The sequence below is a fragment of the Cnephaeus nilssonii genome (genome assembly GCF_951640355.1).
Source record: "Cnephaeus nilssonii genome assembly, chromosome: 19".
In the NCBI taxonomy this organism is placed as follows: domain Eukaryota; kingdom Metazoa; phylum Chordata; class Mammalia; order Chiroptera; family Vespertilionidae; genus Cnephaeus; species Cnephaeus nilssonii.
Window position 1 is genome coordinate 35,757,408 of NC_137090.1, and position 26,000 is coordinate 35,783,407.

At 56.9% G+C, this 26,000-nt stretch overlaps 2 protein-coding genes across 4 annotated transcripts; both read right to left on the bottom strand.

The window, feature by feature from the left end:
• Positions 1–4,422: 4,422 nt before the first annotated feature.
• CLUH (clustered mitochondria homolog) lies at positions 4,423–25,481 on the bottom strand. 3 transcript variants are annotated; one of them, XM_079797065.1, is made up of 26 exons: positions 25,464–25,481; positions 18,216–18,418; positions 16,958–17,129; positions 15,895–16,038; positions 15,344–15,468; positions 15,092–15,246; positions 14,887–15,012; positions 14,481–14,628; positions 14,169–14,261; positions 12,656–13,350; positions 11,723–11,946; positions 11,418–11,522; positions 11,171–11,271; positions 10,247–10,399; positions 10,095–10,157; positions 9,752–9,996; positions 9,501–9,585; positions 9,195–9,348; positions 8,979–9,118; positions 7,841–7,921; positions 7,636–7,761; positions 7,432–7,553; positions 7,051–7,144; positions 6,788–6,922; positions 6,632–6,705; positions 4,423–5,884 (listed from the first exon to the last, which is right to left on the bottom strand). In XM_079797065.1, exons 2-26 carry the CDS (start codon positions 18,402–18,404, stop codon positions 5,698–5,700), a joined length of 3,936 nt encoding a protein of 1,311 aa, XP_079653191.1. In that variant the 5' UTR covers positions 18,405–18,418; positions 25,464–25,481; the 3' UTR covers positions 4,423–5,697. The 3 variants fall into 3 exon arrangements, with proteins under 3 accessions (XP_079653191.1, XP_079653190.1, XP_079653189.1); XM_079797064.1 differs by lacking the exon at positions 25,464–25,481 and adding an exon at positions 25,097–25,293 and having other exon boundaries at positions 11,418–11,519; XM_079797063.1 differs by lacking the exon at positions 25,464–25,481 and adding an exon at positions 25,097–25,293.
• Positions 20,878–21,608, bottom strand: LOC307115365 (uncharacterized protein; the record flags this gene model as incomplete). The annotated part of the gene is made up of 1 exon (XM_079798592.1): positions 20,878–21,608. The coding sequence occupies exon 1, from the start codon at positions 21,517–21,519 to the stop codon at positions 20,878–20,880; it is 642 nt and encodes a 213-aa protein (XP_079654718.1). The 5' UTR covers positions 21,520–21,608.
• Positions 25,482–26,000: the final 519 nt, after the last annotated feature.

The following is a 26,000-nucleotide window of genomic DNA, read 5'->3' on the forward strand; positions in this document are numbered from 1 at the left end:
TTGTTTTTTTCTTTTTAATATTTATTGATTTCAGAGGGAGAGGGAGAGGGAGGTAGAAATATCAATGATGAGAGAGAATCATTGATTGGCTGCCTCCTGCACACCCCGCACTGGGGATTGAGCCCGCAACCCAGGCATGTGCCCTGATGGAATCAAACCATGACCTCCTGGTTCATAGGTCAACGCTCAACCACTGAGATACACCGGGTGGGCCAGCCCTCTTAGGGAATTACCTGCCATTTGAATGCCTATTAGGTGCCAACACTTACCTTATTCTCAATATACACCTTTATTCTCATTACTTCCTGGTGGTAGATATTAGCACACGTTTAGGAACTAGAAAACAGGCTCACTTGTTAAGTCATATGCCAAGGGTTTTAAGCTAATTAAAGGGTGAGTTGGGATGAACCCAAATACACCTGCTCTTTCTCTTATCTGGTTCTGCTTGTATAAAGAATTTTATTTGCTATTTTAAGTGTAAGAAGGACCTTCTGACATCTTTTAAGCAGTTTTTAAACTTAGTGATACAAGAAAGGCCCTCATCCCATCCTTGAGAACCTTGCTCACATTACAACCCCCTGCTAACTACACTGTGGGATGGCCATTAAGAATAAGATGGAGCCCAGCCAGCGTGACTCAATTGTTGAGCATCTACCTACCTATGAACCAGGAGGTCACAGTTGGATTCCTGGTCAGGGCACATGCCTGGGTTGCTAGCTTGATCCCCAGTGTGGGGGGAGTGCAGGAGGCAGCTGATCAATGATTCTCTCTCATCAATGTTTATCAATCCTCCCTTCCTCTATAAAAATCAATAAAAACTTTTTAAAAATGAGGTGGAGGCTGAGAATGCTTAAGCAAGAATCACGTTGCCCACACTTGCAATTAGGAAGACTCATCAATCATTCTACATGAAATGACTATTCTCAGGGTAATTGTGTATTGGTCTGCATATCTTTTTTTAAAATTATTTAAAGTATTACATTGATTCCTTTTTCCCTCATTGACCTCTCCCTGCTCATTCCCACCCCCTCCTCTTATTTTAAAATGTATTTTTTTTATTGATTTCAGAGAGGGAGAGATAGAAACATCAATAAAAGAGAATCATTGATCTGCTGCCTCCTGTACACCTCACACTGGGGATTGGGCCCGCAACCCAGGCAATGTGCCCTGAACGGGAATCAAACTATGACCTGGTTCATAGGTCAATGCTCAACCACTGACCATGCCAGCTGGGCTTTTTTTTCTTTTTCTTTTTAAAATCTATTTTATTGATTTTTTACAGAGAGGAAGGGAGAGGGATAGTTAGAAACATCGATCAGCTGCCAGGTCCTGCACACCTACTGGGGATGTGCCCGCAACCAAGGTACACGCCCTTGACTGGAATCGAACCTGGAATTTTTCTTTTTTTTTTAATTAATAGGTTTGCCTATTTAATAGGGGTATTTCAATTTCCACTGAAGAGGGTCACCTGTCTTCTCTAGGTGTCCTGATTAAGCATGCCTTATTTGATCTGCTAATTTAGACTCTGTTAGGGATGAGGAAATACATCCAGATACCTTGTTTTCAGGTTCAGGATATTTAAGAATTCCTCAATAAAGTCTGTTTTCTCAGTATTCACAATGACAGTTGGAGGATAGGAGTGCAGACAGATGATACCTTAAAAGTTTAATTTGGGCCCTAGCCAGTTTGGCTCAGTGGATAGAGCATCAGCCTGTGGACTGAAAGGTCCCAGGTTCGATTCTGGTCAAGGGCATGTACCTTGGTTGCGGGCACATCCCCAGTAGGGGGTGTGCAGGAGGCAGCTGATAGATGTTTCTCTGTCATCGATGTTTCTAGCTCTCTATCCCTCTCCCTTCCTCTCTGTAAAAAATCAATAAAATATATATTTTTTAAAAAGTTTAATTTGGTTATAGTCCTTTAAAAAATATTTTTAAGTTATAAAAGTGGTATGTGTCAAAACAGTGGTTCTCAACCTTTCTGATGCCGCGACCCTTTAATGCAGTTCCTCATGTTGTGGTGACCCCCAACCATAAAATTATTTTCATTGCTACTTCATAACTATAATTTTGCTACTGTTATGAATCATAATGTAAATATCTGTGTCTTCCGATGGTCTTAGGCGACCCAGAGGTTGAGAACCGCTGCTGTAGAGCCTAAGACATCGGAAAACAGATATTTACATTACGATTCATTAACAGTAGCAAAATTACAGTTATGAAGTAGCAGCGAAAATAATTTTATGGTTGGGGGTCACCACATGAGGAACTATATTAAAGGGCCGCGGCATTAGAAAGGTTGAGAACCACTGTGTTAAAAGAAATCAAAAACAGAAAAGCCCTAGCTGGTTTGGCTCAGTGGCTACAGCATCGGCCCGTGGACTGAACGGTCCCAGGTTCAATTCGGTCAAGGGCCTGTACCTGGGTTGCAGGTTCCCCGGCCCTGGTCCGGGGTGCATGCAGGAGGCAACCAATCAATGTGTCTCTCTCACATCGCTGTTTCTGTCTCCCCCTCTCCCTTCCATTCTCTAAAAATGAATGGAAAAATATCCTCGGTGAGGATTAATAACAACACAGAAGAAAAGTTAGAGTGGAAAGTGAAAGACCAGTGTGGGGGGCAGAAGAACACATGGTGGGTATGGCTCGCCAGTTAGTGAGACTTCATTTCAATCCTGAACAGCTCCCCATCCACACAGACCATGGTCTAAAAGGTGCCAGTTCTCTCACTAACTCTTCTGTGGATACCACCACTCGCCCTTTTTAAAAAACAAGTCTGTCGCCAAAACCGGTTTCGCTCAGTGGACAGAGCATCAGCCTGTGGACTGAAAGGTCCCAGGTTCGATTCCAGTCAAGGGCATGTACCTTGGTTGCGGGCACATCCCCAGTAGGAGGTGTGCAGGAGGCAGCTGATCAATGTTTCTCTCCCATCGATGTTTCTAGCTCTTTATCCCTCTCCCTTCCTCTCTGTAAAAAATCAATAAAATATATTTTAAAAAACAAGTCTGTCAACTAGGGGAAGGAGGAAGGGTTACATTCACACCTAGAGCCTCTTGTTTCCTTGAGAAAACAACAGCCCCTTGTCCTTTAGTTTGTTAAAAGGTATCTGACACCACTAATATGCTTAAGGATTCAACCGTGAAAAATGGGCCTTCTCAGGTGACTAGAAGGTCCAGGAGGAATTCAACCTGATCCATTCTCAGCTTCACAAGATGATGCCCCATTTCTGGAAGTGCTGTGAAGCACGTGACCAAGACAAAAGGTCATAGGAAGGCATGAGATTGTAAAGGGGGGGGGGGGTATGGGAAGAAGGGGGTGTCGGCAGCATATATCAAGGTACCCAGGGAGCTCTTTAGGCATCACTTGAAAGAAAAACCTCAAGGCAGGGATGTCTTTTTTCCAGTTGGCTTAGGAAAACTAAGACATTAGGGTTGCAATTTTTTTTTCTTTTTAGAATGTCAAAGACACAACGAACGTTCCAAGTATTAAAAAAGGCATTCAAGCCTTGCTGGTTTGCTCAGTGGATAGCGCGTTAGCCTGCGGACTGAAGGGTCCCAGGTTCGATTCCGATCAAGGGCACATGCCTGAGTTGTGGGCTCAATCCCCAGTAGGGGACATGCAGGAGGCAGCCAATCAGTGATTCTCATCATTGATGTTTCTCTCTCTCTCCTCCCTTCATCTCTGAAATCAATAAAGATGTATTAAAAAAAAAAAAAAGGCCATTCAAGTGTGCATGAGTCCAAGGGCTTGCCTGCTCCGGAAAGGGATGGCCAAACAGCAGCCACTACCTATAATGAGACTTCCCCTCTTCTCAGACAGGTCCTCTCTACCCCCCACACATCTTCCACTTCACAGGCTCTGCCCCTCAAGCAGCCAAGGTGGATTCTCCTTCCCCCACCTCACTAGATCTCCAAGTCTCGCTAGCCCTAAACCACACCTTAGCATGGCCCTATAGACATGCTCCGTGCTCCTCGCTTTCCAGGCCTGGGGATGCTACCCAATCCTCCCTACTCAAAGGGACAAGGACAGATGCCTGCAATTCGGTGCTCAGTGACCTATCAGGCCAGCCCAAGGCCTGGGCCATCTTAAGCACTGTCCAGTCCAACTGGCCTTCACTCCAGCCTGTGTCACATGAAACTCCATGGAGGAGCGCTTCCCGGCTTTTCGTCTCCTGTGGCCAACAGGTGCTATTCCTCTATGTGCCACTCTCACGGGTCTAGTGACGCAGCCAGGTAAAAACCCTAGCCAGGTGCCTGTGACTTTCCCCTTTCCTCCCACGTAAATGACATTACAACGATAACTTTGAATTTGACCTAATTTTTACACATTCAAGTGCTTTAAACTCTTACTAGTAACATTTCTGACAACCCTCACTAGCACTTAAGACTGGAACAGAACACACAGGATGGGCTAGGGCAGTAGGTTTCAAAAACTCACTTTATTCCAATGTGAAATGAAGACGTGATGGTTTAAAAACAAGAAAAAGTTCTTGATCAGCTGTGGGGATGCTTCGATTACTAGCTCACGCCCACTCCCTTTGAAACAAGGTGTTTGGACAGACCATACCCATAAGCAGCTCCCCCAGGCAGAGGTCCTACCCCTGGAACGGCTCCCCCAAGCTCACAAGGGTGGCGACCTCCCCCACAGTCAGGGCTCCAACAGCAGGCACAGAAGCAGCACAGGCAGGCGGGAGAGGGAGCAGCCGGGCCTGTGGGCCACCACCTTCAGTGCCTCCCCACCTACCACACCCAGAGGTACTCTCTGTTGAAGGTGCTTGTGTGGCCAGGACCAGGTAGGGAGCTGGGCTCCACAAACAAGTGGCAATCACCCCTGTACCTGGTAACTCACCCCCTGAATCCATGATTCAGCCCCGGTTCCCCTGGGCCCATTCCCTACCCACTCCCACTGTGCGTTAGGTAGCTCAGGTTAAAGTGGTGAGAAGTATACATTCAGACTGCAGCCCCCAAGGTATCCCCAGCTGAGGAGCAGGGAGGCAGACCAGTGGGGCTGGGCACAGGGGTATCGGGGAACCACCACTGTCCACCCTGCCTTCCCCAAGCACAGCCAGGCCAGGCCCAACCATGACTAGTAAAGCCACTGCAGCTCTCACATTGCCACAGAGCTAAAGTGCACCCCAGCTCTCCAGCCCTGCCACAGAGCTGACTCCCCATCCCAGGACACAGAAAAGCACCCCCCTTTCGGCTTCAAACCTGGACTTTTAGCCAGGCTGGGCCAGGGGTAGTGGCAGCAGAAGCAGCAGCCGTAATGTCAAACATACAAATGACCTGAGAAATCGCATCTGCACGTCACCCACTCGAACTGACTCGGGCTATGTACAAGTTAGGAAGGACGGATCAAGACGCTCACAGGCATGGACACACTCGCACACACCTGCTCGAGGATGGGGCGCCTGAGGGGCACCTGTCCCCCAGCTGGGAACCGATGCCCACACACTCCACTCATGTGTCTTCAATTAGGCCTCTGCATCGGCATTTTCATTGAACCAGTGCAAAAACATCTCTCGGGGGGGGGGGCAGACAGGCCAGGCCAGGGTCCCAGGAGGATGCTGGGGGGAGGGTTGGGGTTGGAAATGTGGAAGAATAGGGACTCGCTTCCTCTCCGGATCTGCAGGGCGTGCCCCCTCCTCCTGGAGTCTGGATCACTGGGTAATGGGGCAGCTGACTGTCCATCTGTCTCTCCCTTTCTACCCCTGCAAGCTGGGGGGAGGAGGGTCCTTGGCGGCCTGGGGCTGGGAAGCCGCATCCTCGGGGGCCCCTGCGGGCTCAGGCTCGGTGGCCATGGGCTCTTCAGCCTTGTCCCTGTTCCTGCTGGCTTCCTGGAGCTGGTGCCGCCGCGCCACCTCAGCTTTCAGGTTCTCCAGGTCTTTTTGGCTGAGCAGAAGGACAGGGGTGGGGGTGGGGGGTCAGAGCGGGCCCAGGCCCTCCATCACCTCACTGGCTCTGCTTAAACTTACACCTGGGACAAAATCAGACTCTGAGGTTTGTTCGGTGCGAGACAGGCGTGAAACACGTGCTTCCCTTCCCTCCCCAGAGCAGAAAGGCCCCAAAGTGCTGGAAAGCGAAGAACTGCACGCACCTGTCAGAGCCCTCAGTAAGGCCTGGCTCCCATGCTCCTTCACACCCAGTTCAAACCTGCTGCATCTGTGGCGGCTGCCACAGGAGGTTACCCACAGAAAATGAGAGCGGGGAGGGTGTGCAACACACAGAAGGTCCACTATTAGCTCCCTAGCCACTGACTGACCAACCCCATGGCCCCGTGGGAAGGAGACAGCAGCGAGGGCCCGGTCATGAGACAGACCTACACTGGGATCGCAGGAAGCCAGAGAAAGAATGAAGCCACGCTTTATGGATTTGGTAAGAGCGCCAGAAACATGAAGTGAAGAAAACACCCCTATGTGCATGGTTTGCTACTGTAATTTTGTGTAAAAAAAGAGGGGGGGAAGATGACAGCTGTTTGTTTGCTCAATGATGCGGAGTATTTCCAGAAGGATTCACAGGAACTTCGCACCCCTGGCTGCATTGCCCAATGTTGAGCCATGTCAGTGTATCATGTTTCAAAAGACAAGAAACTAAAGGCCAATTCCCCAGTGGGTGTGGGGACAGGAGGAGGGGCCTCACCTGAGTGGAATGAAGAGGATGCCGTTGATAACATTGAGCTGCTCCAAGACACTGGCCATGCTGGGGGCTGTGAACTGAGGGTGCCAGGGAAGATGAGCCACTGGGTGGGCACCGGGAGGCTGGGGAGGGGGCCCCCCAGCTCTGTCCCGGACACACCTTGAGGGGCGGGATGTTGGCGCTGGAGCCATTGCGGTAGATCTCGTTCATGGTGCGCTGCAGGGCCACGGCCTGCTGGGTCAGGCACTTGAGGTACTCGGAGCTCTCCTTGGTCTTCTCATGGTCCTCGCCCAGCTACGGGGGCGAGAGCGGCACAGGCAGGAGTCAGGGCTGCCGAGTGCCCGGCCCCTGCCGCTCCCCACGGCCCCTGCCGCCCCCCCTCTCCCAGCTCTCCCCACCCGCCGGCCCCTGCTGCGGCCCACCTGGGTCTTGTAGATGGTGTAGCCATCTTTCTCGTGCTGCAGGGCTGACCGGAACTCGGCTTTGCTCTCATAGACCCGTGCGACAAGATGGTGGCTACAGGAAGCATGGTGTGGGGGGCACAGGAAGGACAGGAGTGGGCAGGGGCAGTGGCAGCCTAACGAGGGGTGTGCAGACTAATCCAGGTCCTGCTCTGGAATCTGCCTGGGGCGAACAATCAAGCCCAGGACTTGGGGGGGAATAGAAGGTGAGGGAAACTTCCTCAGGAGTCAGACCGAGGACAGACAGCGCTGGGTCCCGTGCCCGCGCTCAATCCAGGTGCTTCCTGGGACCCTGTCCCTAAGGCCCTGGGCCCCCCACCCCCTAACCCAAGGCAGCCTCACCTGAGGGCCACTTTGAGGGACTTGGGCCCGTGGTACTTGGTGCTGACAGCCAGCGCATTCTCCAGGAAGCGCAGCGAGAGGTCATACTCCATCACCCCATGCAGCACCAGCCCGATGTTGTTCTAGGGGCAGTCGGGAGGGCCCTGGTCAGCTCCCGCTCCCCTGGGGCTGAGGCTCGCCCCGCCACCCCTCCTCAGCACTCACGTCCAGCAGGGCCATCTCAGGGTGGTCTTCCCCAAACACGAGCAGTGTGAGGTAGCGGGCACGGTACAGCAGGCTCAGGGCGGTGGAGAGCTGGCTGCTGGCAAAGCAGTACAGGGCCAGGTGCATCTGCAGGGGCAGCCGTGTCAGGCCAGGTTGGCCACGGGCCCCACCCAGCTGTGCAGCCCCTGGCCCAGTGGCCACTCACATATTCCTGGATGGTGTTGGGGTGCTCGATGCCCATCACTCGCTCGCTCATCAGCACAGCCTTCTGTTGGTTACTCAGGGCCTGGAGAAGTGGGGAACGGTCATCGGGGTGGGTGCCCGTCCCACCCCATCTGCCTGCCCCTGGTCTCTGAGCCCCACAGAAGCGTGGCCTTGGTCCCCTCTGGCGGCACTTTCTATGTTTACTTTGCGCAAAGGCAGCAGAGAAGGGGTCAAAACTCAGCTGCTATGACCATGAAGTCTACGCCCCATTCGGAGACAGTTTCACCTTTAAAAAACCTGTCTTAAACCCTTTTTTCTCCTAACAAAACCTATGTAAATACATACATATAAATCTAAAATTGTGCTAAAAGTTAAGTATCGGTAATAATTTTTAAAAACCCATACATAGCCCTAGCCAGTTTGGCTCACTGGATAGAGCACCGGCCCACGGGCTGAAGGGTCCTGGATTTTATTCCAGTCAAGGGCATGTGCCTCGGGCCTCGGTTTGCAGGCTTGATGGGAAGCAACCAACTGATGTGTTCTCTCCCTCACTTCCATGTTTCTCTCTCTCCCCCTTCCTTCCACTCTCTCTACAAATCAAAGGAAAAATAGCCTCAGGTGAGTAACAACAAAACCTACATAGACAAAAGCCTCTGACAGCTGGGGAGTGGGGCGCCTGGCCTGCCCGCCCAGGAAACCAGGCCCAGGAAAGGCTTCCTAAAGCCCTGGGGCTGACCGGGCAGGTGAGCACCACCAGGCCACACGCTGGTGGAAGACAACAGCAGGGACACTCCTAGCAGCTCCACAGAGCGCTTACAAGGTCCTAGGTGAGTCCCAGAATTCATCCTTCCCATCGTCCCTGTGAAGGGAGGCCCGGCCATCACCCCACTTTCATGGCAGCTCCCCAAGGATGTAACAATCCAATGGTGAAGATGGGGGAAGGAAGCCCAGGCCGAGCAAGTGACTCCGGGGTCCCCCTGGTCTCTGCCTGCTCCTCCCTGTGCCCCCTGCCCCTACCACGTAAGTAGAGCCTCCAGTTCCTGCTGCTCTGGGGGCTGAGAACACAGGCCTGGCTCCCTCACTTGCCAGCTCCCAATGCCAGGCCAGGCCCCACAGCCCAGCGGGTGCTCAAGGCCCACCTCGGCGTAGTCGCCCATAATGTAGTGGAGACGGGCGAGGAGGCGCAAGCAGGCGCAGATCTCCACGTGCATGGCTCCGTACACGTTGTTGAACAGATTCAGGGCCTCGTTGATGAGCTCGCAGCCCTCCTTCAGGAAGCCTGCAGGGCACCGAGGGTGGTGAGGTCAGGGCCGAGCCAGGAAAGCCCCTCCCCCCGGCCACACCTGGCCACGCACCCTGCTGTACTTTGGCCTGTCCGCTCTGGAAGAAGTGGAAGGCATCCGAGGCCTTGGGGTTGACGTGCTTGACCACGGGGAAGATGTTGAGCACATCCTCCTCGGTGAAGGCGGGCTTGTGGCGGCTGTCGAAGCTGTACTCCTTCAGCAGGATCTGGGGGACACAGCCAACACCCATACCCGCAGGCAGCCTCAGCCCGGGGTCAAATGGCCAGCACCTCCCACCCGCAGCACGTGGGGAGAGCCCCCACAGGCCCTGGGGCCTTGTGGGAGCCGGTGCACGGAGGGGCACGGCCTGGCGCCTACCTGGATGCCGGTTTTGAGGGAGATCTCCCGCAGCAGCGTTATCTTCTGCAGCCCGTAGGTCTCCACAGCCTGGTCCACGGACTCACTGGGGGAGAAGTGGAGATGGCTCCCACCCTGCCCCTTCTCCACAGCTGCCACTCCACCTGAGCCGCCCCCTTTGCTCTCCAGGACTCCCAGCTCCCTCCTTCTCCGCTCCTGTCTGCCCTTGGGCTGTCAGGGGTCCCTCTGCCTGCCACCCGCCACTCACGCACCACTCGAGGGTGAAGTCGAAGTAGTTCTTGGCCTCCTGGCAGATGTTCTTCCAGAGCTCCTGGGGAGTCATGACGGCCCAGGCGGTGTTGTCTGCTGCCCCCGGAGGCCGGTTTCTCCTCCTCCTGTTCCTTTTCTTGGAGACCAGCTCATCGGCGGGCAGATGGGCCACAGGGTTGGGGTAGGAGCTCAGGAAGCAGTTCAAGAAGTGACTGATGGCAGCCGACAGGCCTGAGAGTTCGACTCCCTGCAAGTTTGGACCAAAGTCACGAGGGCCCTCGGGCCCCAACCCAGGGCTCTTCCTCTAGACCCCACCCTACCCGGGCTGGGGAGGGAGCGGGGTACCTGTAAGTACGTCTTGAAAATGTGCTTGGCAGAACGGGTGATGAGCTCTCCAATGCCAATTTTCTACAAAGGTTCCGAGAGGAAAGTCCAGGTTGGCGCCAGGCCTCCAGCCGGGCTCCAGCGTCTCTCCTCCCGCCCTGAGCACCACTCACGTAGATGTGGTCCAGCTGGTCTCGGGCCGGGCTCCGGAGCACCAGGTCCAGCACCTTGCCCAGGTAGCGCATGTTGATGCCTCGCTGGCGCATCACCTCAGACAGCGTGGCCCCGTCCATGGGCAGCACCACGTGGTCTGTGCAGTCCTTCACCTGCAGGCTGCAGCACGTCAGGCTCCCCCGCCCAGCCCCTGCCTCCTCCAGCCCTGGGGCTTCCTGGGGGAGCTCACAGTCACCAGGCCCCTCTAAAAGGGAAGCAGGGGACAAAGACCCCAGCTCCCAGTGGGGAAGAGGGAAGGAGACAAAGCAGCAGCAAGGACCAGCAAGGAGGCGAGAATCTGCCCCCAGCCTGTCACTCAAGCCAAAGAAAATGGGTGACTGCCAGGCCCACTTGGTGGGGAAGTGGAACGAGGGAGCCCTGCTGGTGACGGACTGAGAGCCGTGTGGGCAGCAAAGGCTCCTCTCTGACCAGGAGGGAAGGAGCAGAGGTGACCCCTTGGGACCAGGGTAGCTGGCACAGCAGGCTCAGCTCCAAGTTCTGAGACAAGAGCACCACTGGTCACGGAGCTGTCTCCGTAGGAGCCAACATCCTGGCACCCACAGGGCCTACATATAAAGCTCGGGAGGGTGAAGCGGGCAGGACCCCTCACCTTCTCTCCCAGGTGCCCCCTGTCCCTGTCAGCCATCCGTCACACAGGGGCTCAGAGGACCAGACCCCGCTGCCGGCCACACGGCGGGCCCGGAGGAGCAGAGCCTGTGCCTGAGGCCCCCTTGGTTGCTTTGGGTCAGGCGGGGACGAGCACTTTGCCCCGCCAGCCTCTCAAGTCAGCAGGTCTAAAGAAGTCACTCCTGTGAAGTCCCACAAGCCTCTAGAATCTGTACCAGCCCTGCCCGCAGCCTCCGCCCCTGTGGTCAGTCCCTCACCAAGCCGGGGATCTGGCAGGAGAGCAGGAAGGCAGCGGCGTCTTTGAGCAGCTGTTTCTGGTCCCGCACTTCCTCCTGGCAGGACTCGGGGAAGCGGACCCCTGCGGGAGGGGGAGCACAGGCTTGAGCCGGGTGAAGGGAGGTGGGGGCAGCGAGGCAGATGCCATGGCTCAGGTCTGGGAAGGGCCCACCAGCATTGAGGCCCCAGGGTGACCCCTGATTCTGCCCACCCCGCTCCACCACCTGCCTGGTGAGAAGATGTCCGGGTTGAAGCGGACGTCGAAGGCCGTGCTGCTGATGGAGCCGACTGCCTTGCACGCGTTGCGGATCACCTCCCGGCTCCGTGGGTCTGCTGTGGAGACATGGCCCGCTGGGAGGCAGCCCATCCACATCGTGGGCCAGCTGTACCTACCCATGCTATCAGGCTCACAAGCCTCCCCCGCTCCCCGAAGAGATGAATGCCTGCCTCTCCTGGGACCGGGTCTGGAGCTGCCTGTGCAAGCCCCGCTGCCAGGACAGGTCCGGGGCTCCCCGGCACCCACAGCAGCCCACCTGTCCCGTCGTCCGAGGCGATGGTCTCCGCCAGCTCCTTCACCTTGGCCAGGCCACTAGCATTGCCTCCCTCCTCCTCACTTCCCGCCTCGGGTCCCAGAGGGTCTTCAGACTTGGACTCCAGGGAGGGTGGGCTGCCGTTTTCCAATGAGGTGGAGTTCTCCATCTTGCTGGCTTTCTGCTGCATCAGCTGCAGGGCAGCCAACTTCATGAAGAGGAGGTACCTGGAGTGCAGCACATGGGGCAGAAACTGGATGGGAAAGGGGTCGGTGGCAGCTTCCCTGGCCTTCAAGCTGCCGGCTGGGACCAGAGCCTGGCCCCAGGCTCCTCGCCTCCTGGGGTTAATGAATGTTGGGGCGACCCCCTGACGGCAAGGGAACACAACCTGACGTGTGCAAGTACCAACACATCCATGCACATGCCAGCCCAGCAACTCTACCAGGTGGCAGCAGGTCACAGCAAAACCCGAGATCCTCCCAGACAGGAAGAGAACAGCTGGGGTGGGGTGCGGGCCAGGGAGTGGCTCACCATGCAGGCCAGGGCTCTCAAGATTGACAGGAACCCACTGGCATGGTGAGAGGGAGAATTATTCATGATGTGGGACATTTGATGTGGCTCTTAGGCATTAAATGCCAGCAGCCTCGACACCCCCTGACCCTCCTCACAGCCCCCGCCCCAGCAGATTCAAAGACACCCCAGCAATTTCCACATGCTCCCTAAGGGAACAGTGCCCCTTCGGTTGAGAGCCACTGCCTAGCTATCACTGGTCTGTGAGCCTGACAGAGTGGGTAGGGCCAGAGCTGAGCCTGTGATGACTGTGGCCAGGGCTGGCTCGTCTCCACTTTCCAAAGCCACTCCCATCAAGATGAGGCCCAGGAGCACCCCCTGCGGAGAGCAGCCTGGCCCAGCCACCTGACAAGCCTCGCTCCGCACCTGTGCTCCACGAAGGCATCCACCAGCTCCTGGCGCAGGCAGCACAGCTTGTGCCGGTGGGTGCGGGGGAAGCCAGCGCGGGTGCACTCCTCGGGCAGCCGCTCGCCGGGCACAGGGAGGAAGTTGAGGTCAGGGGGGAAGGTGCGGAGCAGGTCGAGGATGTAGTGGCGCCCATCGTTGCCAATGATGCCCTTGCACTCCACGGAGGAGCAGAGCTCCACCTCCTCGTCGCGGTCATTGAGCACCCGGTGCCTCAGAATCTTGAGGGGCCGGCTCGTGCGTTCCAGAAGCTCCAGGTATCTTGGGTGTGACACCACTGTCTTGCCAAAGTCGATGGAGCCATAGATGACACTCTGCTCCTGGTCCCGCTCCAGGATGCCGGGGATGATGGACTGGGCCGTGACGCGGTAGCCGCGGTAATCCACCACCACCGTTCCCAGCGTGTACAGCCCCTCCACGTCCACCGCGTTGTACGTGCGCACACCGTTCAGGTCATTGGCAGGAGCCACGTAGGCCGCCACGTCCCCGCCGAAGTCCTTGTAGTGGTCGCGGACGTCAAAGCCCAGGCTGAAGAAGATGTTGTTCCAGATGAACATCTGCATCTTGGTCTCCTCACTGGGGTTGATGGCCATCACATTGCCATCGATGACTGCCATGGCGCCCCGCGTGGCCGCTGCCGTGAAGTCGCTGTGCACCTGTGGGGGAAGGGCAGAGGTGGGGAGGGTCCCACCTGGCCAAGCTCACATGGTGGAGGCTAGCAGGCCACCTTGGGGGCCGAGGGCTCTAGGCTGTTTCCTCACATTTGGAAAAGGGCAAGAAGCCCCTTTTTTGAAAAAACACCACTTATGCTTAGACTTCAGAACTTGGCGATTAACAAGGAGTGGGAGGACTGGCACGGGTGTGGGACCCACCAATTGTGTGCCAGGTGAACTCAGGTCACCTCTTGGACTCATTTTCTTGTCTATAAAGCAGTGACAATAAAAGTATGGAACTTTACAAGTTGTCTGAGAGATTACAGGAGATAATGCCTATGAAACACCTGGCACAGACCCTGATAAGGTTAGTATCCAAAACATTTAGATCTTATTTTCACCATTATCACCTCTAGGCAGTAAGATTAACAAAGAATTTAAATTCATCTGATTTTTGAAAGCACTATTTTTCCTCAGGTCTCTCAGTAAAAGCACTAATAACATTACAGTAGGGCATCTGTGCCAGGCAAGAACCTGACAGCGGTTAGTGGAGGGCAGAGCGCTGGAACGACCTGGTCACTCAGCCCATGTCGAAGGCAGGTCCCACCCTGCCCACAGGCTCCACGTCTCAGAGAGGCAGGAAGAGGAGTTGGGGGAGAGGGGGTCTGCCAGGAGGCAGAGGCTAGCAGCGCACACTGCAGGGTACCCTGTCAGCCCACCTGGGTTCCCTCCTGTCCACAAGAAAACCAAAAAAGAAAAAGAAAACCAGCAACGGTGCAGGTGGGTCTGAGGCTGCAGTCAGACACGAGGGACATGGGTACCTTGAATATGGCTCTTTCTCGAAGCAGCCGCTCAGGCAGGTTCTTGCGGGGCAGTTCCCTCGTGGTCTGCAGCTCCTCGTTCCAGTCCCGGGTCTGGAGAGGGACCAGGGAGGGAGACACTGGCTCAGCCTGTACCCCACAATTGCACTGGGCAGCTCCTCCCTCCACTTCCCTATGGACAGCCCCATAGGCTCCCAAGTGAATACAGAAAAGCAGATGGAGCTTCCAGGGAGGCGCACAGAATCCAGCCTGGCACCCACCAAGGGAGGGGGAGGGAGGTGCCCGGGGAGGGCAGGGCCAGGCCACAGGCACCTGTCCAGGAATGTGCTCTTCGTAGCCCAGCCTTGAGGTGTAGGCGTCCTCCGCGCGCACGCAGTCCATGGCATGCTCTGCCTGGGGGGCCGTCCAGCTGTACACCTGGAACGGGGTGGCAATCCTCTCGAACGGGTGGCGCTGGACCCTATGGCAGGCAGAGGAGGGGAGATAGGCAGCCCGCCAAACTCAGAGCCCTGCCCTGGCCCCCTTGTTCTCTGCGCCCCCCACCAGCCCCAGTGTTGCCCGCCCTGAGACCTGCTCCTGAAGGCCTGGCTGACAGCGCCCTCAGGGAGGCTCTGAGGTGCTTGGGGGCACAGCTTCTTAGGGCAGACATGCTCGCGTTCAGGCTGGTGGGCCATGAAACCGGGGCAGAGATGAGGCAGAGACGAGGCAAAGGCACTACCTTTTCTTCTGCAGCACAGCAAAGTTTTTTTTGAAGGTCGGGCTGATCTGGTTGAGCAGCTCCACCAGGGAATGGCTGAGGAAGCGGGGGCTGGCAGGCTTGGGGTTGAAGTGATACGCTGTGGACCTGCAGAGAGGGTGGTCACTGTGCAGGAAGCTCCAAGCAGCTGCCCAAGGACCCAGAACGGGGTCGCACAAACACTCACTGGTTCAGGTAGAAGCCCCGCGTGGACGCCGTGATGCTGACTTGCCGGTCCTCAGCTGTGATCACGAACAGGTACATGAGGTCCCCATGCATCTTGCGGTTCCCAGGGGGCGGGTTCCAGCCACTCATGGTGAGCACTTTCAGGCACTGCAGGGGCTGTAGGAATGGCCAAGCATGAGTGGGCCAGGCCTCCTGGTGTGGCGGCTCCCCACCTGCCAGAGGCCTGTTCCCGGCTCTCCTCCGGGAATCCCACCTTCCAGTCACGGTTCTGAGGCTGTAGGGGGCACAGCGGCCGCTCCCGGCTCCCTGGAAGGATGTACTCGGGCGGCGTGCAGTCAATGGGGTCCATCTCCAAGCCCTTCTTCCGCTTCCCGCTGTCTGAGGGACCCGAGGCTGGTGGTCAGCACAGGGCCACCCAGGGGCCACCCATTTCCCCACCTAGATTGGTCCCACTCAGCATGCCTCTGACCCCGCCCCCTCCAGGTGAGATGGCCTGGCCCTCAGCCCCTCTGCCGGCCCCTGGCTATATTTTTTTAAAAATATATATTTTATTGATTTCAGAGGGGAAGGGAGAGGGAGAGACAGAAACATCAATGATGAGAGAGAACCACGGATCGGCTGCCTCCTGCATGTCCCACACTGGGGACCAAGCCCGGAACCAGGCATGTGCCCCGACCTGGAATTGAACCGTGGTCCCCTGGTTCCTAGGTGGACACTCAACCACTGAGCCATGCCGGCCGGGCGGCCCCTGGCTTTCTTTCTCCTGGCCCCTCTGCCCAACTTGGGCCCCAATCCCTGCTTCACCTCCCAGGTCGCCATCAGTAAAGACACTCAGGAAGGACAAGGAGTTGCAGTCAACCCCGTTGAAGGCATCGGACGGGTCCAGGCTCTTGAGCAGGTCTCGGACGTGGCGCACATGGATTCGGGCCTCGCGCACTGTGTACGGCTCTGTTGGGAGGGAAGTGACGGGGCGTGACCAGGGCCCTGCTCCCTGCAACACCTGCCCGGCAGAGATGGCTGGCATGGTGCAGCCATCGTGGTCTTAATTTTTCAATTTTAGGCTTCCACTTACAAGCCCCATTATAAACACAGTCTGGAGCTCTGGTTTCCACACACACCTGCCTGCTGGCTGGCAGGCATCCTTGTTTGCAAAGAACCTTCTGCCAAAAGGCACAGCGGCCTCTGGAAGTGCACACAGGCCTCGGGGAGCCCACAAAGCCCTGCTCTGCTCAGGGTCAGGGTGAGCAGCCGCAGACTGCTGGGCCCCGGCAGCCCTCACCCAGGGGTGCCCCGAAACCAACAGGATCCAGATCACAACACTGCTCCCCAGTATGTGTTTTGTGAAACATTAATGGGGGCTCTGTGCGGGGAGGAGAGGTTCCATGATCAAGCAAGTTTGGGTACAGCGGGGCTACATTTTTTCCACATTTCCTCTTAGTAAGCTGACACACCTGGACCCTCTGAGCCACTTCTCCTCAGAAGACCCACGTGCACAGGAGCTTGTGTTTCCACAAACAAATCATCCTTACCACACCAGCTGATCACTCCACCCTGGGCCTGACTTCCCAAACTTTAGTTTCCTTAAGAGCTTTAATTTTATCTCTACAGAATCTGACTGGACTGATATCAAGCCTTTGGTTGGTATTCTGTTTGTTTTTAATCACGACTCTGATATGTAAACCACGAAGCTGAAGGGTGCGCAGGTGACAGCCTGAGAAGCAGGCCTGTGCTCCCATACTGCCTCCACAAGACTGATACCTCCCGGAGCCTCCACACGCTCGTCAGTGACCAGCCAGCTGAGTGGAGTACTGCCTGGCTCTGCCTCTATGTGCCCTCCCTTGGCAGGCTGCCCAATTTCCAGACAAACCTTCCACCACGCGTAGCACCGAGCCCTCCTGCAGCCCCTCGACGCTGCGCAGCTCTGAAAAGTGGTCCAGCATGTTGCCATCCAGGTGCAGCGAGAAGCAGGTGCGATGACACGTGTCTTCACGGTCCATGAGCACCTGGTGGATCTCCTGAACCATCTCCTGAGGGGACACCTGCCAGAGAAAAGTCCCGATTACCCTGGTGAGGACATACCACTTTCACCAGCCTAAAGTACCTGGGTCCCTAGAATCAATGCTCCAAATATTCACTTTCTACCGTTTGGCTTGTAAACTCCAAGCCTGTCCGGATATACATGCCCATCTACACCTGTGTGCGTGTGTACAGGATATATGCACATGATCAGGACAGAGTCTGGCCCCATTACCCTCAGGCCTAAACTACTCCTGCAATTGAGCAATCCCTGAGCAGAAGGAGATAACAGTGGGGAAAGAACACAGCAATCTTGCTTTCTCCCTTGACCAATGCCAAGGTCCCCAGGGCAAACGGCTTTCCTCTTCAAGAAGGAGTGCTCTGGGTCATGGCTGGTTGCTCAGTGGTTAGAGCATTGGCCAGAAGACCGAAAGGTCATGGGTTCAATCCCTGGCCCTGGTCGGGGTGCGTGCGGGACACAATCAATCAATGTGTCTCTCTCACATCAATGTGTTCTCTCTCTCTCTCTCTCTCTCTCTCTCTCTCTCTCTCTCTCTCTCCCTCCCTCCCTCCCTCCCTCCCTCCCTCCCTTTCACTCTAAGAATCAATGGAGATAATATCCTTGGGTAAGGATTAAAAAGAAAAAAAGAAGGGGAGCTCTGGGCTCAAGCCTCTGGGTACAGAAGACTTAAGAGGACACTGGCTCCCCAATGAGTTAACACTCTGCAAGACCTCTGGGTTGGCTCTGCTCTTGGAGACCACCCAATACCACTCTCCTCTCAGGCAAATGGTAAAAACACAGCCAGAGGGAGGTGGCTTCCCTGAGAGTACAAAGCAGAGGACTGGGAGCCCTGGAACCCCACCACCACCCAGCCACTACCATACCTCTGCCCAACAGTCCCAGCTGGAAGCTCTCCCCCAGCAATGGGACAATGACGGGAACCTGATCCCCACATCCACCAGTCTAGCTGAGTGACCTTGGGCAAGGCACAGGTAGGTTTCCTGCCTACAACATGGGGCCAGGACGAGCAAAGGCAAGGTTTGTCTTCTCACCCTTGTCCTCCCAAAGAGACCTGGGTCTTGGTCTCCAGCTCCTCTCCACATCTCACCTGTAGGGAGAAGGGCTCAATCCCCGGGGCCAGGATCTTCACAGAAAAGCCGGTGTCCTGAATGACAATGACTTCCTGTCCAGTGGTTTCCTCTCCCGGCTCAGCCTCATCCAGCCCATTTTCCTGGGGCGGTTCGGTGGGCCCCTCTTCCTTTTTCAGGCTCTCCGGACAGTCCCCATTCAGCAGCATGACTGACGGCAGCTCTGTGGGCAACAATGAAGGAGCTGAGCAAGATGGGCCTAGGTGGTCAGATGGGGTATCCACCTTACCCACCAGGGTGGGCACATGTCCTATAGGGTGATGCCTGCCTGTTCTCCCAAGACTCAGCCCTAGTCCCACCTCACCATGGGCACACAACTTCCACCTGCAGGCCACTTCCGGAACCTTCCACACCCCAGGTCCTCCCTCCCATTCGCTCCTCAGTATTCCAGCCCAGCTTTCCTCTGAGCACGCTATCCAAACCACTCTCCCCAGAGTCACCACGCCACTCGGAGAGCCCAACCCCAGGGTCTCCTCTGGCCTTAACGTGCCCAGCTTCTCAGCAGCAGCTCCTCCCAGCTCTTCCTCCTCCTCTTCCCCGATGACACCGACACTCTTGCTGCCCCTCTCCAGCCCCATCCTCTTCCAGCAGTCCAACCTGGGCCCGCCTCACCTCATTCTCATCTCACCCTCTCCCAGGCTTCAAGTGCCCTTGGGCCTCAGAGCTCACATGGCCAATTTAGGCCTTGCTCAAGCATTTCAAAGTGGCCATCCGTCAGGCATCACCAAAGACCATCTCGTCAGCATGGAATTCCATCTTCCTCCACAAACCGGCCCCAATCTAGTCACCCGACCCAATCTCCACCGGTCACGGCTGTGACTCTGGCGCGGTGCTGGCACAGGCCATTTCCCCTTTTCCAGGAGCGCTACTCAGAACCCTCAATACTCCCCACTGCCCACAAGACCCAAGCTTCTCGGGCCAACACTCTCAGGCACAGCCTTACGTCCTCAGCTCCCACCAGCTCTCCCTGTCAAGGTGTAGCTAACACCAAACCATTCAGAAGCCTGAGAATAGGCCACACCTTACCTCCCACCTGTGCCTCTGTCCATTCTGCCCCCATATCACATTCCATTGGGCAAACTCCTACTCATTCAATAAGACCGAAGTGAAATGAACCCTCTTCTCTGAAGAATTAGCACCTCCCTTTATCCCCACCTCCCAGGGCTCTTGATCTGCTGCACTCTGGGTGGCTGCTCACACCAGCTCTCTATCTTCCTCCTTCAATCTTGCCTGGGCCCAATAGAAAGGCACCGAATTAAGGAATTACTGTAAGCAGGTAGTTAAGTTCAATATTTGTGAAAAACTCCCAACTCACATGCTGCTGAGAGAGGGGGAAGAGGTGACAAAACTTCCATTTGCACCCAAGTACTAAGGGGGACAAAGGAGAGCCTCCTGGGGGGCAGAGGCCCTCACAGAAACCCTCCAGCAAAACCCAGCACTGCCTGGGTGCTCACTGAGCCCAGGGAGCCTTTCCACCCAGGGTCTGCCCGGCAGCCAAACTGGCCCCTGGCTTGCCTGGGAGCTCCAGACAGGTCACCCAGCCCTGCCCTGGATTCAACCCATTCCTTCCAGACCCCTCCCCCGCTTCTTCCTACCCAGCTGTTAGGAATGGGGCTGGGGTGCATTTCCCCAGAGCTGTATGGACCCTACTGAGACCCACAGAAACGTGGAACAGGGCTCTTGGGAAAGGAGATAAGCCCAGCACTGAAGGGCAGGGCAAGGGGACATCACAAGAAGCCACTCCCTCTTCCCTAGGTCCCCTCAACTTAGTGAAAAACAGTACCACTGGGAGCTCAGATAGTCTCCGCCTCCTTCCCCCAGATTAGGATGCATGAGGCCCAGAAAAGTTCAGAGCCTTGTCCAAGGTCAAGAGACAAGAGTGAACTCTGGATTCTTGCACCACCACGCCACCACACTGCCCTCCACCCTAGCCACCTTCAATGACCATCATCACTCAGTCCCCATCCCCAGCACACCTCTCCAAACCAGAAATGAAACTCCCGAGAACCACAAGGACATACAAGGACCTCTCCTTCCAGGGAGTGCACAGTGCAGCGAAACCCCAAGCCCCTAGAAAGTGAGCAGCCAAAACCAAAAGGAGAACTTGGCTATGACAAAGCAGACAGGGAAGGAGGGCGGGGAGAAGGGCAGTGGTTGGTCAGCTTTCAAAAGGCAGATCGAGGGATGGCAGAAGATATCAGGAGCCACTTCCCCCAACTGAGTGTCTGAGAAAAACTTTGCAGGCTGGTGAGCCCCCAGGATGAAAAGAGATCAAGGAAGGGCTCCCCACCAAATATCGGACTGCAGCCTTGAGGTCTGAGACCCCAAAAGTGGGAAATCAGGGGCCCAACCCAGACAGGTGGCCTGCACTCCGAGTCTAGGCTGGGAGGACAGGGAGGAGGGCAAAGACAAGGCCAGGATGGCTACAGCTCCCACTTCTTCTGCAGCCCAGGGAGCTTGCCCAGAAGGCACCTGGCACCAGGTTCCCACCCCAGGGGGGTACCCAATCCCCTATCAGACTTCAAAGGAATGTAGCTGGTTCCCAGGGACCTCCACTCCCCAGGACAGGGAGACCTACCCCTCCTCCTTCCTTTAAGGGATCCTGAAGGTGGGGAGACTAGACTAGATGAAGGCCAAGTGATCTCCCCACAAGAGGCTGGCCACCTGGCTCACTGCCCCCAACAGCCCACCTGGTACAGTCAGCGGCTGGCCTCTCCTCGACTCTGGAGTGTCTTGACCGCCATCGCAGCGAGGCAGCCAGCTCTCCGGCTCAGGCCCGGCACTGTCTGTGTCCCTTATTCCGGCCTCTGCCACTACCCTTGCCCCCATGCAGCTGGTCGGCCCGGGACTGGAGCTCTGGCTGGCTTCGGGTTTCAGTGGGGCCAGGCCTGCCGGGGCGGCCCTGGGAAGGGCACACTCCCCCTGCCTTGAATCCTGCTCAAGGTCGGCCAGAAGGACAGCTGTGGGCCAGGAGGCCCTGGTGGCTCCAGGACCCCAGTTGGAGCTGCTACCAGCACTCAGACCTACCTCCCTGCACCCCCTAGAAAGGGGGTCACTGCTGACAAAGCTGTTAGGAGGGCAGGAGAACCCAGCATTTGGGGTACCTGGGCCCCTCAGGACCGAGGGCCTTGGGGACTGGCTGGCAGGGGCAGGGCCCAGCAAGGGAGTCCTCTCCTCGGTCCCAATCCCAGTGGGGGTGGGCAGGACTGCTTCAGCCAGCTGCCGGCAACAGCTGGTGCAGACCCAGGCCCAGGCCCAGGCCATGAGGTGACCACCCCCTGTCTACCAGTCCCAGACGCTGAGACCCTGCTTGCCTCCTGGGTCAAGGGGCAGCTGGGGCCTCTTCATGCTGCCCCCTGCAGGTGACCCTTCCTGAGAGTCTCTGGTTCTGGTGGGAGGAGGGATGGGCTCCCAGTCTCCCAGTCTCCCAGAGAACAACTGCACCCGTGCCCCAGGCCTCCAGCTCTACCAAGAAGCTGGCAGGCTCTGCCTTCCCTTCCCAGCAGCCCCTGCTCTGCCAGGAGAAAACCAAGTCTCTCCCGCGGGGAGGGAAACGGAGCTGGCAGCTAGAGGCCAAAGGCTGTTCAGCTGTAAAGAGGGAACATGTGGAGAAAACATGCCCAGCCTCGCCACGGCGCCTTCCCAGGGCCTCTGACTTGTTGCCACGGCCCAGCCAGAGCTGCTCCGGCATCCATACTAACCAGGTGGGGGTGGGGAACCAGACTCACTCCAGGCCCCCTTCCCTCCAGTCCAGTCCCATCCCAGGTGGTCCTGATGGCCCAGCATGGGCCAGGCCCTCAGCCTCTCCATAGCCCCCACCAAGAGTTCAGCCTACACACACCAGATGGTACTAAGGGCCAGACCCTGGCAGAGCCCCTTCCCAAACACACCCTAATCCTCTGGAGAAGGGAGTGGGTCAGGCGACGGCCCCTGAGTGGCAGGGACAACCACCTCCATTCTTCTGGTTACCATAAAGCTAATGCTCACTGTAGGCCCAGCCCACAGCAGTTCCCTCATCAGCTTGACCAGTCCATCTTACTTGATGAAACTGAGGTTCCAGATGACTGGTAAGCAAGCTGCCCAAGGTCACAGAGGCACAGGCAGCCAAGCCAGGTCAAAAAACACACCAAAAGCCCAGGTCGCCCAGGTCTGTCAGACGCCCAAGCTCCTGCCTCTGAGTGCAACTCCCCAAGGCTGCAGCACCCACAGGTACTCCTTTCTCCTCTAGGCCTCAGCCCCGGAGGCACATCGATCTCCAGCCATAAGCTCTACCCGCCCCCTCATCTCTACACCCCTGGGCCAGCGCTTCCTCATCACAGGGAGCATCCCTGAGTATTTGGGATTTAGGGAAAGGGAAAAAGGTGCCCAAATGTCACTGCATACATACCCCACCCCCACCCCACCCCCGTTTTCACTGGCCAGATCAGAATGAAGAGATAAAGCGTAGCCTTACCCTGGCCTGGAAGCACAGGGACCCCATGGGCAGCAGAAAGGAGGGGTTAGAAAAGAAACTAGGCCATCTCGGGTGGCCTGTGTGTGCCTTCCCCAGCCTGGCATGGCCTCACTCAGTAGACTGTGCCAGGGCCAGGCCCCGCCCCAGCCAAGGCCTTAGCAGGTGAGGCTCCAGCAGGAAGTAAGGCCCCAAAAGACACAGCACTCCAACCCAGGAACTTAGGTCTTCAAGGGAAAGGGGTGGGGGCAGGCAAGCACCTGTAGAAGACCCCCAGGATGTGGCCACTTCTGTTTCCTCCTTCCTGTCCCCCAGGCCAAAAGCAGGTCTGCAGGGTCTGGGGTAGTGCAGTGCGCCTCAAGCTACTCTACTGTGACCTACCCAAGAAAAGAACTTTGGGATCCTATCAGGGAGCTCCTCTAAGCCCCCAACTCCTCCCCAGTCTGCCAGCCCGGCTTAGCTCTGGGCCCCAACTCCAAGGAGCCCTCCCCTAAACAGAAGGAACCAGACACACCACTGTGAACTTGAAAAACCTGCCTGTTCTCTTAACCTCTAAAAGCAGCTTTCTTCCCAAGAAGGTAACTGACCTTCGCTCCCCCCCAACCCCCAAGAAAGGCCTAGATCACCTCTTCAAGGAGATTGGGGAGCCTTCCAGAGCTGGGTCCTAAGGTAAGGAGCCTGCTGGGGGTGCCCCCTCCTTCTTTGAATAGAGTCAGGAAGGCTGTAATTCAAGTTCTACCTATCTATACTAGCTTCCCAGAGACTTAAGGAGCCACTGTTCCACCTGCTAGTATGCTCCCAGTTTCCCCCAAATGAACTCAGGTTGCTCCAGGCAGAGCCTCTCAGCACACAGCTGAGCAGGGGCTTCACTCAGACCCTCAGAGAAATCCTCCAACAGACTCTCCCTCCTTCGCCCTCACATTCACAGCACCTGATCCCAATCAACATGCACGTCCCACCTTCTTCTGGGACAGGCAGGGCAGCCTTGGCACGTTGGCCTTGAGCTGCAAATCCAAATGCTCTCAACAGCTAAATCGCTGTGTGACCTTGGGCAAATCACTTCATCTCTTCAGGTCTCTTTGCTAGAGGGGAAATCAGCCAACCCCTCCTATGTACCTCCTCTTGTGTGGCCCCTCTAGTCAGAGCCACCTCAGGGCAAAGCCTGGAAGGTTGGAGTCATCAGCATCTGTCCATCAGCTCAAACCTTGGCCACGTCTAGGCAATCAGCAAAGCTGCCAAAGTACCCATCCCCTACCACAAGGTAATCCAGCTGTTTCAGGTGACAGCGTCAGAGAGCTTCCCTAACACTGTGCCCATCCTGACTCACCAGAAGCTGGGAAGGAAAATGAAAATGACAAGTCCTGTTGAGGAGAGTTGGGGGGAAGTGGGAAATAAGGGTAATTCTGCCCTCCCACGACCACCCAGGGCAGAAAGGGACCAGAGTGCAGCCCTGAGCCTCTGAGGAAGATTTGAAGATGACAACTGACTGGCTGGGATGGAGCTTCAGCCTCAAGGCTAGACTCTGAGACATGATGGAAGGGAAGAGAGAGGCCCAGGAGAAATGGACATTGCTGCGGCCCCTCCCAAAGCCACCACCATCACACGGTCCCCATGGGGAAGAGCTGGGAGCTCCACTCCACACTAATGACCTTTGCCTTAAAAACTGCAACTGTGGGCCGACCCACTTTTCGCAATAAGGCGGGTTAATGATCAAGTTCTGGCACAAACACCTCTTCCTGCCAAGGAGCTTGGCTTGGGTCCCACACACAGGCAGACCCCCTGGTCCGCCGACCAGGTCATTCCCTGACCCGGCAGAGAGCAGAGCTGGAACACCTGGGGTTAAAGCCTTACCTCTGAGAATGAACCAGAGAAACCCCCTCGCAATACTCATCCTAACTACCGCTCTTCCCACAGACCAAGCCTGGAAGCCCCAAGTGGAGCCTTCCTTGCAGGACTGCAGTATGTGCACAGGGAACGCTTGGGATCCTGACGTGGAGGGGTGCCTGAAGGAGCAAGTGTCAATGACCCCAGACCTGAGGGCTCCCCAGTGCCGGGGCACAGAGGGGGTGGGGCCGCCGATTCTATCCATCTGTGGCGGCGGCGGCGCACCCCGAAACCGCGTGTGCGCGCACGTGTCCCCGCAATTTGACGCGCGTGTCCCCGCCGCCGCTGCCCTCTCTGGGACCCCACGTGCGAAGCCCGGGCCGCAGCTGGGGGCGATAGTAAAGGTGACCTTCAGGGCGGGGGCGGCCCGGTAGAGGGCCCGGCGAGATGCCACCAGTCCGGCGCGGAGGGAAGGCGGCGGTCCCCGCGGAACCCCGAACCAGCCCGCCCGCTCGGCCCGGTGGAGCCTACCCTTCCTGGCTCCCCCCTGGCCCCAGCCCCGCTCACCGGTCGAGCCCGGCCGCCCCTTGCCACCAGCCTGAGAGCTGGGCTCCCGGGCACTGTCGGCCGGGGCGGCCGCCGGCAACTCGTCCGTTTTGATGACCATGGCGGCGGGATCCGGCGTCCGGCTTAGCTGTCCGCGCCGCCCGCCGCGCCACTAACCCAAGTGCCCTGCTCGCCGCGGCCGCTGCGGGAAGGACAGAGTCACCGGCCCACGTGGTGCGCGCTGTAACCTTTGACCCCACCGCCGCTCCCCTGCCCCGCCTACGCGCCCGACCCGGCCCACGGCGGCCCACAAGGGACAAAACGCACCGCGCCTGGTTGGCCGGCCACCAATGCGATGACTTTCCCGAGCGCCTTAAAGGGAACGTACCCTGATTCTGAGAAGAGAGAGGCTTCGGGTCCCCTGGAGGGGCGGGGCTTCGAGGAGAAGTCCTTGTGGTTCGCTGCCCGTTGGGCGGGCACCTTGACCTTGAGTGGAGACTCCTCTAAGACTGCCATTGCCAACCGTCCCCTCCCCCAATGGTCCTCTGCTTCCAATTGCAAATCTGCCAAATGACCACGCGGTCTCTAATCTGTGATGTTAGCGTGACCCTCAGTGCCCTCCTCCCCAGCTTGTCCTTTGCCGCCGAAGGGGTGGGGCTGGGGGGCCTGGCTTCTTGAGGAGTGGGTGGAGGGCAGCTGAGGGCTTGGTCACCAGCGGCAGGGGTGCAGAATGGCAAGTGGTGTTAAGTGTCAGAAATGAACCCACCAAACTTTGTCCTGTGCCACAAAGGGCTCCTTCCTGCCAGCAACTCGACACCCCCACCAGATGAGTCCGCATTTCCAGACTGGTACATTACCCCCATTTTACAGTGGAGGAAGCTGAGACCAAGGTCGCACAGAGAGCAAGAAGTAGAGCTCGGTCAGG